Source organism: Dendrobates tinctorius, unplaced genomic scaffold (genome assembly GCF_039654945.1).
Source record: "Dendrobates tinctorius isolate UK_male_01 unplaced genomic scaffold, ASM3965494v1 ptg000020l, whole genome shotgun sequence".
Lineage (NCBI taxonomy): Eukaryota > Metazoa > Chordata > Amphibia > Anura > Dendrobatidae > Dendrobates > Dendrobates tinctorius.
The window spans coordinates 9,267,106-9,284,419 of record NW_027361688.1 but is presented as its reverse complement, the minus strand read 5'-3'; the positions used below and the strand labels follow the sequence as shown (position 1 = coordinate 9,284,419).

Below are 17,314 nucleotides of genomic sequence, written 5' to 3'. Positions count from 1 at the left end.
TACATATTTTCTGTTCGTTAAAGGGTTGTGGTGTGAGGTCTGTATATATTTAGAGGTTCATTTTCGTTAAAAGGGTCTGGTCTGGGGTCTGTAAACATTTAGAGGGTCTCTGATATTTGAGGGAGTCTGGTCTGGGGGCTGTGTTTCTAAGAGGTCTCTGTTAGTTGAAGAGGTCTGTCTATATTTAGGGGGAATATGTTAGTTGAGGGGTCTGGTTTAGGATCTGTATGTATTTAGGGGGCTTCTGTTACTTAAAGGGGAATGTTTTGGAGTTTGCAAGAATTGAGGGGGTCTGGTCTGGGGACTGTAAGTTAAAGGTGGTCTGTATATATTTAGGAGATATTTGCTAGTTGAAGAGGTCGGTCTAAATTTGGGGATCTGTTAGTTGAGGGGTCTGGTTTAGGCTCTGTATATATTTAGAGGGATTCTATTAAAGGGGACTGGTCTGGGGTCTGGAAGTATTTTAGGGGTCTCCGATAGTTGAGGGAATCTAGTCTTCTAGTCTGGGGGCTGTAAGTTGAAGGGGTTTGGTCTGGAGGCCGTATATATTTAGGAGGTCTCGTAGTTGAAGGTATCTGTATGCATTTAAGGGGTTTCTGATAGCTGAAGGGTCTCATCTGGGTTCTGTATTTGCTTGGTAGGCTTTGTATAAGGGGACCTAATATGGAGCCTTACATAATTTTTGGGTGTAATTCAAAGGGTCACTTGCATTTTTTGTGGTGGGGGCAAAAGGTACATTTTTTTGAAAGTAAGAGGAAAACTTTTGTGCAGCGTTCACCACTTTTTATGGTACTTTTCTGTTTCTCCTTCATCTCCTTTCCTTGAAGTTGGGATCAGATTGAGCAGTGGGACTTGCTCTCCACCCCATGTAAGTGCAGATGTGACGATGCGCTCATGAATGACCGGACCCAACACTGAGACTTCCTGCAGTTCGGGGGCTGTGACCAGGGGCCCAGGATACAGAGAGGCAGCCTTGTTTTTAATCCATAATTATTACACTGAGCCTTCACAGCCTAAAACCTGAGGAGCTGAACGCAGACCTCTGACCGTACACAGGGATGGGGGCATCTCAGGAGACTTCTGGTGATGGGGACGAGAAGACCGGGGATGAGGCCGTGTACCTGAGGAAGAAGATTACCTTGATTCGGGCCATCTCCTTGACCATTGGGACGATCATTGGAAGTGGCATCTTTATATCTCCTAAGGGGGTCCTTAAAAACTCTGGCAATATAGGATTGTCTCTCCTGATCTGGCTGGCCTGTGCTATTCTCTCCATGTGTGGTGAGTATGTACAGCGCCGCACAGTCCCCCATGTTATGTGCTTCAGAAAACAGGGACCCTCCTTACGAGACAGATAGACCTTACACCTCCTGGCCCCCAGGGGAAAACCTGCAAGAAGAATCAATCTCCCTAATGCTTTGTGGCACGCTGACCTTCAAGACACCTCAGGTACCTGGGGCTTAAGTGACATTCCCAAATTGTGCCCCAGAGTTACACCATCAATCTTTTCTGCTATGGTTACATAACACAATGGACTCCATGCTGAATTGTGAACTGTGAGCATGATATGAATCTGCATTTAGTTACATTACTTTGTAAATGTATTACTTTACGGATCCTGAATTACACCCTGTATTATACTCCAGAGCTGCACTCACTATTCTGCTGCTGCAGTCACTGTGTACATACATTACATTACTGATCCTGAGTTACCTCCTGTATTATACTCCAGAGCTGCACTCACTATTCTGCTGGTGCAGTCACTGTGTACATACATTACATTACTGATCCCGAGTTACCTCCTATATTATACCCCAGAACTGCACTCACTGTTCTGCTGGTGCACTCACTGTGTACATACATTACTGATCCTGAGTTACCTCCTGTATTATACTCCAGAGCTGCACTCACTATTCGGCTGGTGCAGTCACTGTGTACATACATTACATTACTGATCCTGAGTTACATCCTGTATTATACTCCAGAGCTGCACTCACTATTCTGCTGGTGCAGTCACTGTGTACATACATTACATTACTGATCCTGAGTTACATCCTGTATTATACTCCAGAGCTGCACTCACTATTCTGCTGGTGCAGTCACTGTGTACATACATTACATTACCGATCCTGAGTTACATCCTGTATTATACTCCAGAGCTGCACTCACTATTCTGTTGGTGCAGTCACTGTGTACACTGTACATACATTACATTACTGATCCTGAGTTACATCCTGTATTATACTCCAGAGCTGCACTCACTATTCTGCTGGTGCTGTCACTGTGTACATACATTACATTACTTATCCTGAGTTACATCCTGTATTATACTCCAGAGCTGCACTCACTATTCTGCTGGTGCTGTCACTGTGCGCATACATTACATTACTGATCCTGAGTTACCTCCTGTATTATACTCCTGAGCTGCACTCACTATTCTGCTGGTGCAGTCACTGTGTACATACATTACTTATCCTGAGTTACCTCCTGTATTATACTCCAGAGCTGCGCTCACTATTCTACTGGTGCAGTCACTGTGTACATACATTACATTACTGATCCTGAGTTACATCCTGTATTATACTCCAGAGCTGCACTCACTATTCGGCTGGTGCAGTCACTGTGTACATACATTACTGATCCTGAGTTACATCCTGTATTATACTCCAGAGCTGCACTCACTATTCGGCTGGTGCAGTCACTGTGTACATACATTACATTACTGATCCTGAGTTACATCCTGTATTATACTCCAGAGCTGCACTCACTATTCTGCTGGTGCAGTCACTGTGTACATAAATTACATTACTGATCCTGAGTTACATCCTGTATTATACCCCAGAGCTGCACTCACTATTCTGCTGGTGCAGTCACTGTGTACATACATTACATTACTGATCCTGAGTTACATCCTGTATTATACCCCAGAGCTGCACTCACTATTCTGCTGGTGCAGTCACTGTGTACATACATTACATTACTGATCCTGAGTTACATCCTGTATTATACCCCAGAGCTGCACTCACTATTCTGCTGGTGCAGTCACTGTGCGCATACATTTCCCTTCATTAAGGCTGGTTTCTACAATCTTAATAAATGGGCCAAAAGGAGTCTAGATTTCAAATGGATTTTATTCTGAAAGTGTTTGCTAGTGAAATATTTTTGGCAGAAGAGGAAGCGCAGCTGTCTGACCCACAAGTGAAAAACAAGAACTCAGCAGGGAGCTGCAGGGAGAGAAAACAAGAACAATTTGTCAACATCACCAGTAAAAATTCTCTTTATATAAAATACTGCGAAAAAGTTTTAGGCAGGTGCAAAAGTAATGCAGCAAAGTAAGAAACTTCCTGAACTAGAAGTGTTACCGTGTCTTGTTGCTGTGCTCAGTCTTGTCGCAGTGTACTTCTGACGTGAAACCGTCTTCCACAACCTCACCCTTGAAGCAGAGTTAATGACTGTGTTTCAACCTAAATATGAAAATGATGATCGTTATCACCTGTTTGGTAGATTCTTACTTTGCAGCTTTTTTTTTTTTCATAGCTGCCCGAAACTTTTGCACATTACTGTTACTGCACTCTAAAAACCTTCCCCTAAAATGTGAGTGCTCTCTTGCCTACTTACATATTATTGAAGCTTGAGCTATAGGTCATTGTTCGTAAGGAATCTTCAGGATTTTGAAGATTTACCACTAGTGCATCAGAGTTCAGGCTACGGAGTATCAGTCTCTTCAGATTGACTTCTGTGCATACAGTGATCGAAATAAGTATTGAACAGGTCACCAATTTTCTAAATAAATCATTTTCTAAAGGTGCTATAGACATGAAATTCTCACCGGATGTTTGTAATGACCCGTTCAATCTACAAAAGCAAAGAAATCAAACTTTAGATGTCCATAAATGATGTGTAATAATGAGACAGGTAAGATGTATTGTCCACACGTACTGACATTTATTACTTCGTACAAAAGCTTCAAGTCACCTCCTGTATGGAGAAACTAGTCGCAGGCATTGCTCAGGTGTGATATTGGTCCATTCTTCCACACACAATCTTCACATCCTGACGTCCCATGGGCTCCTTCTATGAACGCTGAGCTTTAGTTCCTTCCATAAATTTTCTTTCTTTGGATTCAGATCCAATGATTGGCTCACCCATTCTAGCTGCATTATTTTCTTTCTCTGAAACCAATTGAGAGTTTCCTTGGCTGTGTGCTTGGGATCATTGTCTTACTGAAATGTCCACCCTTGTTTCAGCTTCATCATCCTGGTAGATGGCAGCAGATTTTTATCATGAATGTCTTGATACATTTGTCAATTTCCTCCTTCAACTATATTCAGTTTGCCAGTGTCGTATACTGAAAAACAGCCCTGCACCATAATGTTCCCACCTCCAGCCTTTACTGTTGGTATGGTGTTTTGGGGAGATATGCTGTGCTCTTGGGCCTCCAAACATTCTGTGTATTATGGCATCCAAAGAGTACAATTTTGGTCTCTTCTGACAAGACTATATTCTCCCAGTATTTCACACAGGCTTGTCTAAATGTTGTTAAGCAGACTTTAAACTTTATGAACATGGTTTCTGCTCAGCAATAAAGTCTTCTGTGGTGAGTGTGCATACAGGCTGTGGAGAATGAGTGCATTACTGATTGTTTTCTTCAAAACCATTGTACCTACCAATTCAACAGTTTTTCTGTTGCTCTCCACAGATGGTCCTTAGCTATTGCACAATCTTGTGGGGAGCACCTGGTCATGCCCGGTATATCGTAAAATTATGTTCTTTCCACTTCTGGATTATGCCCCCAACAGTACTCACTGGAACCTTCAGTAGTTTAGAAATTCTTCTGTAACCAATGCCATCAGTATGATTTGCAACAATAAGGTTGCAAAGGTCTTGAGACAGCTCACTGGTTTTCCCCATCATGAGATGTTTCTTGTGTGGCACCTTGGTAATGAGAAGCCTTGTTGCAGGGAATCAGTTAAACCAGCTGACATTATTTTTCACTAAATCTCAGGATTCCTAATTACTGATGGATTTCAGCTGGTGTCAGGACTTTCTGTGGCTTTTTGCACCTCTTTATTTTTTTCCCTGCTTTATTTCTCATTTATATAATTTATTAACATCTATGGTATGATTTCTTTGCCTGTTTGGAATCGTTGGGTTGTTACTGACATATGGTGAGAATTTAACATCAATAACACCTTTAGAAATATTATGACTTCGAAAATTGATGGTGTGTTAAAAACGTATTTCAGCAACTGCTCTAAGTGTCTAATCAGGCCAGTAAACCAGCACCGATCGACTTGTATAGAGTTGATTGGTGCTTGTTAATAGGCTAAAATGTAAGTATCTGAATGGGCAGTAAGTCTTTTCTACATATTACTGATCATAGTACCCGGTATAAGGTTTGTTTCCCACAATGCACTTCATTAGAATAAATTAAATTCTCATGTACACAGTAACTCCACTGGCAGAATAGTTAGTGCAGCTCTGGGGTATAATACAGGATGTAACTCAGGATCAGTAATGTAATGTATGTACACAGTGACTGCACCAGCAGAATAGTGAGTGCAGCTCTGGAGTATAATACAGGATGTAACTCAGGATCATAATGTAATGTTTGTGCACAGTGACTGTACCAGCAGAATAGTGAATGCAGCTCTGGAGTATAATGCAGGATGTAACTCAGGAACATAATGTAATGTTTGTGCACAGTGACTGTACCAGCAGAATAGTGAATGCAGCTCTGGAGTATAATACAGGAGGTAAGTCAGGATCAGTAATGTAATGTATGTACACAGTGACTGCACCAGCAGAATAGTGAGTGCAGCTCTGGAGTATAATACAGGAGGTAACTCAGGATCAGTAATGTAATGTATGTACACAGTGACTGCACCAGCAGAATAGTGAGTGCAGCTCTGGAGTATAATACAGGAGGTAACTCAGGATCAGTAATGTAATGTATGTACACAGTGACTGTACCAGCAGAATAGTGAATGCAGCTCTGGAGTATAATACAGGAGGTAAGTCAGGATCAGTAATGTAATGTATGTACACAGTGACTGCACCAGCAGAATAGTGAGTGCAGCTCTGGAGTATAATACAGGAGGTAACTCAGGATCAGTAATGTAATGTATGTACACAGTGACTGCACCAGCAGAATAGTGAGTGCAGCTCTGGAGTATAATACAGGATGTAACTCAGGATCAGTAATGTAGAGTCATGGCCAAAAGTTTTGAGAATGACACAAATATTATATTTTCACATGATCTGCTGCCCTCTGGTTTTTATGTGTGTTTGTCAGATGTTTTTATCACATACATAAATATAATTGCAATCATATTATGAGTAACAAAAGGTTATATTGACAGTTAGAATGAGTTAATGCAGCAAGTCAATATTTGCAGTGTTGACCCTTCTTCTTCAGGACCTCAGCAATTCTCCCTGGCATGCTCTCAATCAACTTCTGGATCAAATCCTGACTGATAGCAGTCCATTCTTGCAAAATCAATGCTTTTATTTTGTCTGAATTTGAAGGTTTTTGTTTGTCCACCCGTCTTTTGATGATTGACCACAAGTTCTCAATGGGATTAAGATCTGGGGAGTTTCCAGGCCATGGTCCCAAAATCTCTATGTTTTGTTCCCTGAGCCATTTAGTTATCACCTTTGCTTTATGGCAAGGTGCTCCATCATGTTGAAAAAGGCATTGTTGATCGCCAAACTGCTCTTGGACGGTTGGAGAAGTTGCTCTTGGAGGACATTCTGGTACCATTCTTTATTCATGGCTGTGTTTTTAGGCAAGACTGAGAGAGAGCCCATTCCCTTGGCTGAGAAGCAACCCCACACATGAATGGTTTCAGGATGCTTGACAGCTGTCATGACACAAGACTGGTGGTAGCGCTCACCTGGTCTTCTCCGAATAAGCCGTTTTCCAGATGTCCCAAACAATCGAAAAGGGGATTCATCAGAGAAAATGACTTTACCCCAGTCCTCAGCAGTCCACTCCCTGTACCTCTTGCAGAATATCAGTCTGTCCATGATGTTTTTTTCTGGAGAGAAGTGGCTTCTTTGCTGCCCTCCTTGAGACCAGGCCTTGCTCCGAGAGTCTCCGCCTCACAGTGCGTGCAGATGCACTCACACCTGCCTGCTGCCATTCCTGAGCAAGCTCTGCACTGCTGGTAGCCCGATCCGCAGCTGAAACACTTTTAAGAGACGGTCCTGGCACTTGCTGGTCTTTCATGGGTGCCCTGGAGCCTTTTTGGCAACAAGGGAACCTCTCTTCTTGAAGTTCTTGATGATGCGATAGATTGTTGACTGAGGTGCAATCTTTCTAGCTGCGATACTCTTCCCTGTTAGGCCATTTTTGTGCAGTGCAATGATGACTGCACGTGTTTCTTTAGAGATAACCATGGTTAACAGAAGAGAAACAATGATGCCAAGCACCAGCCTCCTTTTAAAGTGTCCAGTGGTGTCATTCTTACTTAATCATGACAGATTGCTCCATAAACACAGGTGTGGGTGTTGATGAGGACAGGGCTGGAGATCAATCACTGAAACGATGTTAGCTGGTCCTTTTAAGGCAGGGCTGCAATGATGTTGAAATGTGTTTTGGGGGATAAAGTTAATTTTCTAGGCAAATATTGACTTTGCAAGTAATTGCTGTTAAGCTGACCACTCTTTATAACATTCTGGAGTATATGCAAATTGCCATTAGAAAAAATGAAGCAGTAGACTTTGTAAAAATTAATATTTGTGTCATTCTCAAAACTTTTGGCCATGACTGTAATGTATGTATACAGTCACTGCACCAGCAGAATAGAGAGTGCAGCTCTGGAGTATAATACAGGAGGTAACTCAGGATCAGTAATGTATGTACACAGTGACTGCACCAGCAGAATAGTGAGTGCAGCTCTGGGGTATAATACAGGATGTAACTCAGGATCGGTAATGTATGTACACAATGACTGCACCAGCAGAATAGTGAGTGCAGCTCTGGGGTATAATACAGGATGTAACTCAGGATCAGTAATGTAATGTATGTACACAGTGACTGCACCAGCATAATAGTGAGTGCAGCTCTGGAGTATAATACAGGATGCAACTCAGGATCAGTAATGTATGTATACAGTGACTGCACCAGCAGAATAGAGAGTGCAGCTCTGGAGTTTAATACAGGATGTAACTCAGGATGAGTAATGTATGTACACAGTGACTGCACCAGCAGAATAGTGAGTGCAGCTCTGGGGTATAATACAGGATGTAACTCAGGATCAGTAATGTATGTACACAGTGACTGCTCCAGCAGAATAGTGAGTGCAGCTCTGGCGTATAATACAGGATGTAACTCAGGATCAGTAATGTAATGATTCTGAATGCTTTTTTTTATAGATGCCACTATCTACATGGAGACCGTCGATTCCTGTGTGCACCCTGTAATGCATGGTTTCTCCTGTGGTGGCACTGCAGTATAAGTAAAGACTTGCTGCCTGGTTCTCGCGCATATTACAGGTGATCGCTCGGAGCCATTGCAAGTTGGATACCCTGTGATCTGCGTATTATCTGGGGACTTCGTAAGGGTACCGTTACACTGAGCGATGCACCAGCGATCCCAACAAGCGACATTGCAGGGGTCGGGGATCGCTACTTACCTGTCAGACGAGGCGATCTTGACATCCTCCCGCCTGCGTCCACGCGTCGCTCGTCTCCACAGCAGGAAGTGGCCGACGAGAAACGGTCCAGGACGTTCTCGCGCGATCAGCGACAGACAGCGGGGGAGCGGTCAGAGGTAAGTATTACACATAGCGATATCGCTGCTGCGTCACAAAAACCAGTGACATTATAGTGATATTGCTCAGTGTAACGGGCCCTTTAGAAAGTGGGATTTCCAAGGAGGAGTTCCCCTTTGAAGACAGTATAAAATAATTTTTCTACCTTCTCATTGATCTCTCCGCTTGTATTTTAGGGGCATTGTCCTATGCCGACCTGGGAACATCTATCAAAAAGTCTGGATGCCACTACATACTTTTACTGGAGACTCTCGGCCCTGTTCCAGCCTTCCTAAGACTTTGGGCTGAATTTGTGATGATCCGGTGATGTTCTCTTTCTTTTGCAAGTTTACGATGTTATTTTTATATTATTGTGTCACTTTCTCACCATTCCAAGATCTCTGCTTGCATTAAGTGTGTGGAAATACTCTTGTACATACAGCAGAATCAATCAATCCCCTGTGCGCTTACTTACAGGCCAGCAAATATCGCTGTGGTGTGTTTAGCATTCGGTCGATACTTAATAGAACCTCTATATGCACCGTGCAGCGCCCCGACCATCACTGTCAAGCTAGTCAGTGCCATCGGCATTGGTAAGTCGTGTGTGTACTCTCCCTCCAGGCTATATTATTGTACTAATATTCTTGTACATAGGGGGGGAAGTAGTATAGTAGTTATATTCTTGTACATAGGGGCAGTATTATAGTAGTTATATTCCTGTACATAGGGGGCAGTATTATAGTAGTTATATTCTTGTATATAGGGGGCAGCATTATAGTAGTTATATTCTTGTATATAGGGGGCAGTATTGTAGTAGTTATATTCTTGTATATAGGGGGCAGTATTGTAGTAGTTATATTCTTGTACATAGGGGCAGTATTGTAGTAGTTATATTCTTGTATATAGGAGGCAGCATTATAGTAGTTATATTCTTGTATATAGGGGGCAGCATTATAGTAGTTATATTCTTGTATATAGGGGGCAGCATTATAGTAGTTATATTCTTGTATATAGGGGGCAGCATTATAGTAGTTATATTCTTGTATATAGGGGGCAGCATTATAGTAGTTATATTCTTGTATATAGGGGGCAGTATTATAGTAGTTATATTCTTGTATATAGGGGGCAGTATTATAGTAGTTATATTCTTGCACATAGGGGCAGTATTATAGTAGTTATATTCTTGTATATAGGGGGCAGCATTATAGTAGTTATATTCTTGTATATAGGGGGCAGCATTATAGTAGTTATATTCTTGTATATAGGGGGCAGCATTATAGTAGTTATATTCTTGTATATAGGGGGCAGCATTATAGTAGTTATATTCTTGTATATAGGGGGCAGTATTATAGTAGTTATATTCTTGTATATAGGGGGCAGTATTATAGTAGTTATATTCTTGCACATAGGGGCAGTATTATAGTAGTTATATTCTTGTATATAGGGGGCAGCATTATAGTAGTTATATTCTTGTACATAGGGGCAGTATTATAGTAGTTATATTCTTGTACACAGGAGCAGTATTATAGTAGTTATATTCTTGTACATAGGGGGCAGTATTATAGTAGTTATATTCTTGTACATAGGGGCAGTATTATAGTAGTTACATTATTGTACATAGGGACAGTATTATAGTAGCTATATTCTTGTACATAGGGGCAGCATTATAGTAGTTATATTCCTGTACATAGGGGGCAGTATTATAGTAGTTATATTCTTGTACATAAGAGCAGTATTATAGTAGTTATATTCTTGTACATAAGAGCAGTATTATAGTAGTTATATTCTTGTACATAGGGGGCAGTATTATAGTAGTTATATTCTTGTACATAGGAGGCAGTATTATAGTAGTTATATTCTTGTACATAGGAGGCAGTATTATAGTAGTTATATTCCTGTACATAGGGGCAGTATTATAGTAGTTATATTCTTGTACATTGGGGGAAGTATTATAGTAGTTATATTCTTGTACACAGGAGCAGTATTATAGTAGTTATATTCTTGTACATAGGAGGCAGTATTATAGTAGTTATATTCCTGTACATAGGGGCAGTATTATAGTAGTTATATTCTTGTACATAGGAGGCAGTATTATAGTAGTTATATTCTTGTACATAGGAGGCAGTATTATAGTAGTTATATTCCTGTACATAGGGGCAGTATTATAGTAGTTATATTCTTGTACATTGGGGGAAGTATTATAGTAGTTATATTCCTGTACATAGGGGCAGTATTATAGTAGTTATATTCTTGTACATTGGGGGAAGTATTATAGTAGTTATATTCTTGTACACAGGAGCAGTATTATAGTAGTTATATTCCTGTACACAGGGGCAGTATTATAGTAGTTATATTCTTGTACATTGGGGGAAGTATTATAGTAGCTATATTCTTGTACATAGGGGCAGCATTATAGTAGGTATATTCCTGTACATAGGGGGCAGTATTATAGTAGTTATATTCTTGTATATAGGGGCAGCATTATAGTAGTTATATTCTTGTACATAGGGGGCAGTATTATAGTAGTTATATTCTTGTACATAGGAGGCAGTATTATAGTAGTTATATTCTTGTACATAGGGGCAGTATTATAGTAGTTATGTTCTTGTGCATAGGGAGCAGTATTATAGTAGTTATATTCTTGTACATTGGGTGAAGTATTATAGTAGTTATATTCCTGTACATAGGGGGCAGTATTATAGTAGTTATATTCTTGTACATAGGGGCAGTATTATAGTAGTTATATTCTTGTACATAGGGGCAGTATTATAGTAGTTATGTTCTTGTGCATAGGGAGCAGTATTATAGTAGTTATGTTCTTGTACATGGGGCAGTATTATAGTAGTTATATTCTTGTACATGGGGCAGTATTATAGTAGTTATATTCTTGTACATTGGGGGAAGTATTATAGTAGCTATATTCTTGTACATAGGGGCAGCATTATAGTAGTTATATTCTTGTACATAGGGGGCAGTATTATAGTAGTTATATTCTTGTACTTATGGGGCAGTATTATAGTAGTTATATTCTTGTACATAGGAGCAGTACTATAGTAGTTATATTCTTGTACTTATGGGGCAGTAATATAGTAGTTATATTCTTGTACATAGGAGCAGTACTATAGTAGTTATATTCTTGTACATAGGGGGCAGTATTATAGTAGTTATATTCTTGTACATAGGGGCAGTATTATAGTAGTTATATTCTTGTACATATTAGGCAGTATTACAGTAGCTATATTCTTGTATGCACATGACTTTTCCTTCCCTGCAGCATTCCTCGTTGCTTTGAATTGTTGGAGTGTTAGTTGGTCGGCAAACCTCCAGACCGCCTTTACAGTTCTGAAGTTATTGGCTATTGGACTGATTATTGTACCTGGGATGGTGGCTCTAGCAGGAGGTAAGACACGTGTGAGTACATATTATATATATATATATATATATATATATATAAATAATCAGACTTTGCCTTAGCTTTTACTTAATTGAAATCTCCTTTGACGTTTTAAATTACTCTTCTCTTTCTGCTCTGGATAATTGGGAACTATATGTGCATTGTCACGGTGCTATGGGTGAGAGGTGGGGTGTAAATATAGATATATATGAGCAATGTATTGTGGTATTATTTCAGCACTGCGTATTTGTATTACATGAGCACTGCCTGATGGAATTATTTAGGTAGTATATATTGGTATTATATGTGCATTGTGTGGTGGCATTAATGTTTTTTCCCCAATATTATACAGTATGTCTGTATTATATGAGCATGGTGAGGAGGTATTAGTTCAGTACTGTATACTGATATTATATGAGCTTTGTGTTGTGATATTTGAGCATTGTATACACATTGTATGTTGGTATTATATGAGCACAGACTGGAGATTTTGAGTATTGTATTTTTGTATTATTTAACCACTAAGATTTTTATTACAAGTATTGTATGTTTGTATTATATGAGCATGGTGAGTTGGTATTAATTTAGTACTGTATGTTAGTATTATGTGAGCAGTTCATGGAGGCATTATTTCATTACTGTATGTTGGTAATATATGAGCAGTGTTTGATGGTATTATTTAATCACCATGTGATGTTATTTTGAGTATTAGATTATTGCGGTTGTATTATTTCAGTACCGTATGTTAGTATTATATGAGCAGTTTGCTCGGAGTGTTATTTTGGTGGAATTTTATAGAATTGTTATTTGACTACTTCAGTATGTACCGTAGTTACTATGCTATAGATATATCTTCAAGACTGATGGAACCTTACTTTTCAGGAAAGACTGAAAACTTCCATGACGCATTTGATATAAGTTCATTGGCACTGGATAAAATTCCCCTTGCATTTTATTCGGGAATGTTCGCCTTTGGAGGCTGGTAAGTGACTCCGTTCTGATGGATTAGATAAAATTGTAGCCATGGGTGGTCACCTTGTTTATGACTTCTCGTAGACCCTGTAAAAAAAAAAAATAAAAATAAAAAAAGCTGGGTTTAAGGGGGTGAATACTTTTGCAAGGGGTTCTTTTTCTAGATTTTTTTTACATTTTTTTTTATTCCTTTATTTCCAGGTTTTATATTACATTTGTTACTGAAGAAGTTATTAATCCAGAAAGGTAGAAAAAAAAAAAAAACTAAAAAAAATAATTTCCTGAGATTTTTTTTTAAATAATAGTCTCATGTCATTTTTGTTTTTTTTTCCACCCAGGAACATCCCGATCACTGTGATCGTCTCACTTATCGTTGTCACAATCTGCTACCTCCTCACCAATGTCTCCTATTACACCGTCTTGACAACCGGCGAAGTTCTGACCTCGGAGGCCGTGGCCATGGTTAGCGACTTCTCTTTCAGTCGGGCTTGTAACGTTAGATTCCGTCATACTGGGGGGTAGCTGATCCATTTTATAATTATGCTCCATTTTTCAGATGCCGGGCTTCATATCCGACCCCCCCCCCCCCCCTCCCCAAGATAATGAGAGAATGAATATTCTAGCTGGAGGGAGCTCATTGCATATAGTGTTTAATAGTAAATCTGTATACAGTGAGCTCCCCCTAGTGGCTGCAGGCAACTGGAGTTTTTATAATTTCATTTGGCAGCTGTTTGAAGCAAATCAGGGAATTTTTAATTCTTTACTAATAGTAAATGTGGACGTCCAAAAAGCATCATCCCGTGTCAGTAGTATGTAACACTCATATTCTTCTCCTTTAAGAGTTTCGCTGAACATACTCTGCCTCAAATCTCTCCTGTCATCTCCTTACTGGTGGCCATGTCGTGCTTTGGCGCCTTGAATGGTGGAATTTTTGCTTCCTCTAGGTACATAATCTACAGTCCATGGTCTTCAATTTTTAAGCCATTCTGAGCCATTCGTGCCCCCCACTAATCAATCATGAGACATGTCCCCCCCCCCACCATGAACTCAGCTCCATTCACTTCTATGGGTGTCACCTCCTCCACCTTGTTGAGCGGTAGAAGGGTGACGGTAGAAATGTTATTGAATGCAGTTTCTCCTTACTTAGGATGCTTTTCGCGGCTTCCAGAGAAGGGCATTGGCCTAATTTGTTCTCGATGATCCACATCAGAAGACACACACCTCTTCCGGCCTTGGTACTAATGGTACGATTTTCACATTTTTTATATTTGTAGTTTGGTCCCACAATGCTTACCTTGCCAGGGCTTAGTTGGTCCATGATGTAAAAAATAAAAAATGGTCGTCATCAATCTGGCCATAACCAGGGGGTAGCAGAGGTAGCAGATCCACATGGTCCTTGTCCTAAGGGACATAGAGCTATAGCAAGCCAAGGTAGCAGTCACATCTGAGCCTTGGTTGCTAAGGGGCATTGCTGTGAGGGTGCAGAGGTAACAGTCTCACCAAGATCTTGCATCATAAAGGTTGTTGTAGCTTTAAAGGATTCAAGGTTAGCATACGGCCTTTGAGCCTGAGAGGTCATTATTATAGGGGTGTAGAGGCAGCTTTCACTCAGTCTTGGTTCCTGGGAGGCATAGTTAAACTGTGTACAAAGGTAGTCGACCCACTTGGGCCTTAGTGGTGAAGGTTTAAATGGTGGTGGCGAGTAGAGTTGAGCGACTTTGGTCGGATCGGGTTTCGTGAAACCCGAATGAAACAAAATAAGTTTCAGATGAAACTCGTCCGACTAGAGCAAAACAAAGTCGGAGTTTCGTCCGAAACCCGACCCCAATGCAAGTCAATGGGAAATAAAAGTCGGACGAAACTCCGACTTTTTTTGCTCTAGTCGGACGAGTTTCATCTGAAACTTATTTTGTTTCATTCGGGTTTCACGAAACCCGATCCGACCAAAGTCGCTCAACTCTAGTGGCGAGGTAGACCATGGCCTAGGTTCCTGAGGGGCGTTGCTACAGGGACATATAGGTAAACAGCCACATCCAAGACTTGGTTCCTGAGGGACGATGCTACAGGGGCACAGGGGTAGCAGCCACATCCAAGACTTGGTTCCTGTGGGGCATTTCTAGTGACGCAGCGATAGCAGCCACACCCAAAGCCTTGGTTCCCGAGGGGCGTTGCAACAGGGATGCAGAGGTAGCAGCTACACCCAGGCCTTGGTTCCTGAGGGACGTTGCTACATGGACACAGAGGTAGCAGCCACATCCAGGCCTTGGTTCCTGAGGGACGTTGCTACATGGACACAGAGGTAGCAGCCACACCCAGGCCTTGGTTCCTGAGGGACGTTGCTACATGGACACAGAGGTAGCAGCCACACCCAGGCCTTGGTTCCTGAGGGGCGTTGCTACAGAGGCACAGAGATAGCAGCCACATCCAGGCCTTGGCTAATAAGGGGCGTTGCTACAAGGACACATAGGTAGCAGTCACACCCAGGCCTTGGTTCCTGAGGAGAGTTGCTACAGGGACACAGAGGTAGTAGCTACATCCAGGCCTTGGTTCCTGAGGAGAGCTGCTACATGGGCACAGAGGTAGCAGTCATACCCAAAATTTGCTTCTTAAAATGGGCTCAAAAGATCCCTCTGCACATGTTCATTTGGGCCCAGAGTCTTCTAGTTCTACGTCATGACCATAGACCTCTTCTGGCCTTACTGCATCGCTTCTTTTCTGCAGATGCCGCTGGTTTTCTTAATGATCGGTATTGGGGATCTCTACGGACTCCTGAACTTCTACAGTTTTTCTCGCTGGCTTTTTATGGGATTAGTCACCACTGGTCTAATTATTCATCGGCAGAGACATCCTGATCTCCCCCGACCCTTTAAGGTTTGTTGCTTCCCACCACTTACAGCCACATTTCCCCCTTTAATAATTAGGCCTTCACCATTTTTTTGTTTGTTTTTTTAAAGGTCCCGCTGATTATTCCCATAGTGTTCAGCACCATGTGTCTTTTCATTGTGGGCTTGTCGCTCTACTCTGACCCAGTGAACACCGGCATTGGCTGCCTCATCACATTAAGCGGTTTGCCAGTGTATTACTTAACCATCCACAAGCAGCAATTGCCCCCGAGGTTGAGGGAAACCATCAGTAAGTAGAGTATGGTTATCATCTTAGAGAAATAGATTCATATTGTCCACTTTTTGAGAAATAAAATGGGTGGGACCCAGGATTGAGGGTCAGGTTAATGCTGATAACTTGGGAAAATTGGTCATTCGTTTTCATATAATACTGCCATACAGTGCACAGAAAACTGGTTCCCTCATACCCGAATAGTAGCATTAAAAGGCATCTAAAAAAAAAAAAAATAGCTCCCCCCCCATTCCCAACATTAAATGCTACATTCATAAGAAGGTTAATGTCTTTTCTTAGGAAACAGCAGAATTGTGAATGCAGCTCTGGAAACTGGTTGAGCTGTCCAATGTCGCTAAATTCATTTTTAAAAAAAATATTTTAATTAAACCTTTTCAGATCTCCTGACGTTGAAGCTTCAAGTACTAATGGAAGTTATTCCTCAAGAAGTAAAAACCTACTAAGATCTGAAGATCTGCTACCATCACACATCTGTCCTCACCTACAACTTTGTACATAATAAAGTGACAGAATATTAGCTAGTTTCATTTGTGAGGCCACTAAGGCTGCTGCACCAAACATAGGTCCTTGGTTGTAGCCAGAGGATACCAAGGAGGCAACTGCACCAACAATGGTAGTTGAGGGGGTGGGAGAAGACCCCTTCGTAATATGACATTTAACAGACATGAAGACCACTAAAACTATAAAAAAGAGCCAGCAGAATGCATTCAAGCTTGCCATAAACTTTATAGAGCTGTCACTAGAGTGCAGGAAATTCCGCCATACTCTACAATACCCACTTACGCTCTTCTTAGCATGCATGCGATCTGAATACAGACCGCTTGCCTCTGTTGACAGCGACAGGATCGGGTTTGTTAAAATCCGATATAGAAATTATTCCTTTCCAAGGAGTAAAGCCAGAAGCAGTGTACGCGTAAGTAATTACCATTTCATTCACAAGTAACTTAAGGCTACTTAGGTGAAATTTCAATAACTTTTTCAATAACATTCAAGCAGGAATAGAGACAGATTGTCAAGATTATTAGTTCAGGAGTCTATTTAGGTAAACACTGTTACA

The 17,314-nt window shown here is 41.0% G+C and overlaps 1 protein-coding gene across 1 annotated transcript; it reads left to right on the top strand.

Annotated features, from left to right (window-relative positions):
• The first annotated feature begins 602 nt into the window (after positions 1–602).
• LOC141083398 (cystine/glutamate transporter-like) lies at positions 603–16,774 on the top strand. Its single transcript, XM_073567626.1, has 12 exons — positions 603–1,281; positions 8,954–9,080; positions 9,234–9,349; positions 12,031–12,156; positions 13,033–13,132; positions 13,324–13,368; positions 13,461–13,584; positions 13,963–14,066; positions 14,270–14,366; positions 15,844–15,993; positions 16,077–16,254; positions 16,636–16,774. Exons 1-12 carry the CDS (start codon positions 1,059–1,061, stop codon positions 16,698–16,700), a joined length of 1,455 nt encoding a protein of 484 aa, XP_073423727.1. The 5' UTR covers positions 603–1,058; the 3' UTR covers positions 16,701–16,774.
• Positions 16,775–17,314: the final 540 nt, after the last annotated feature.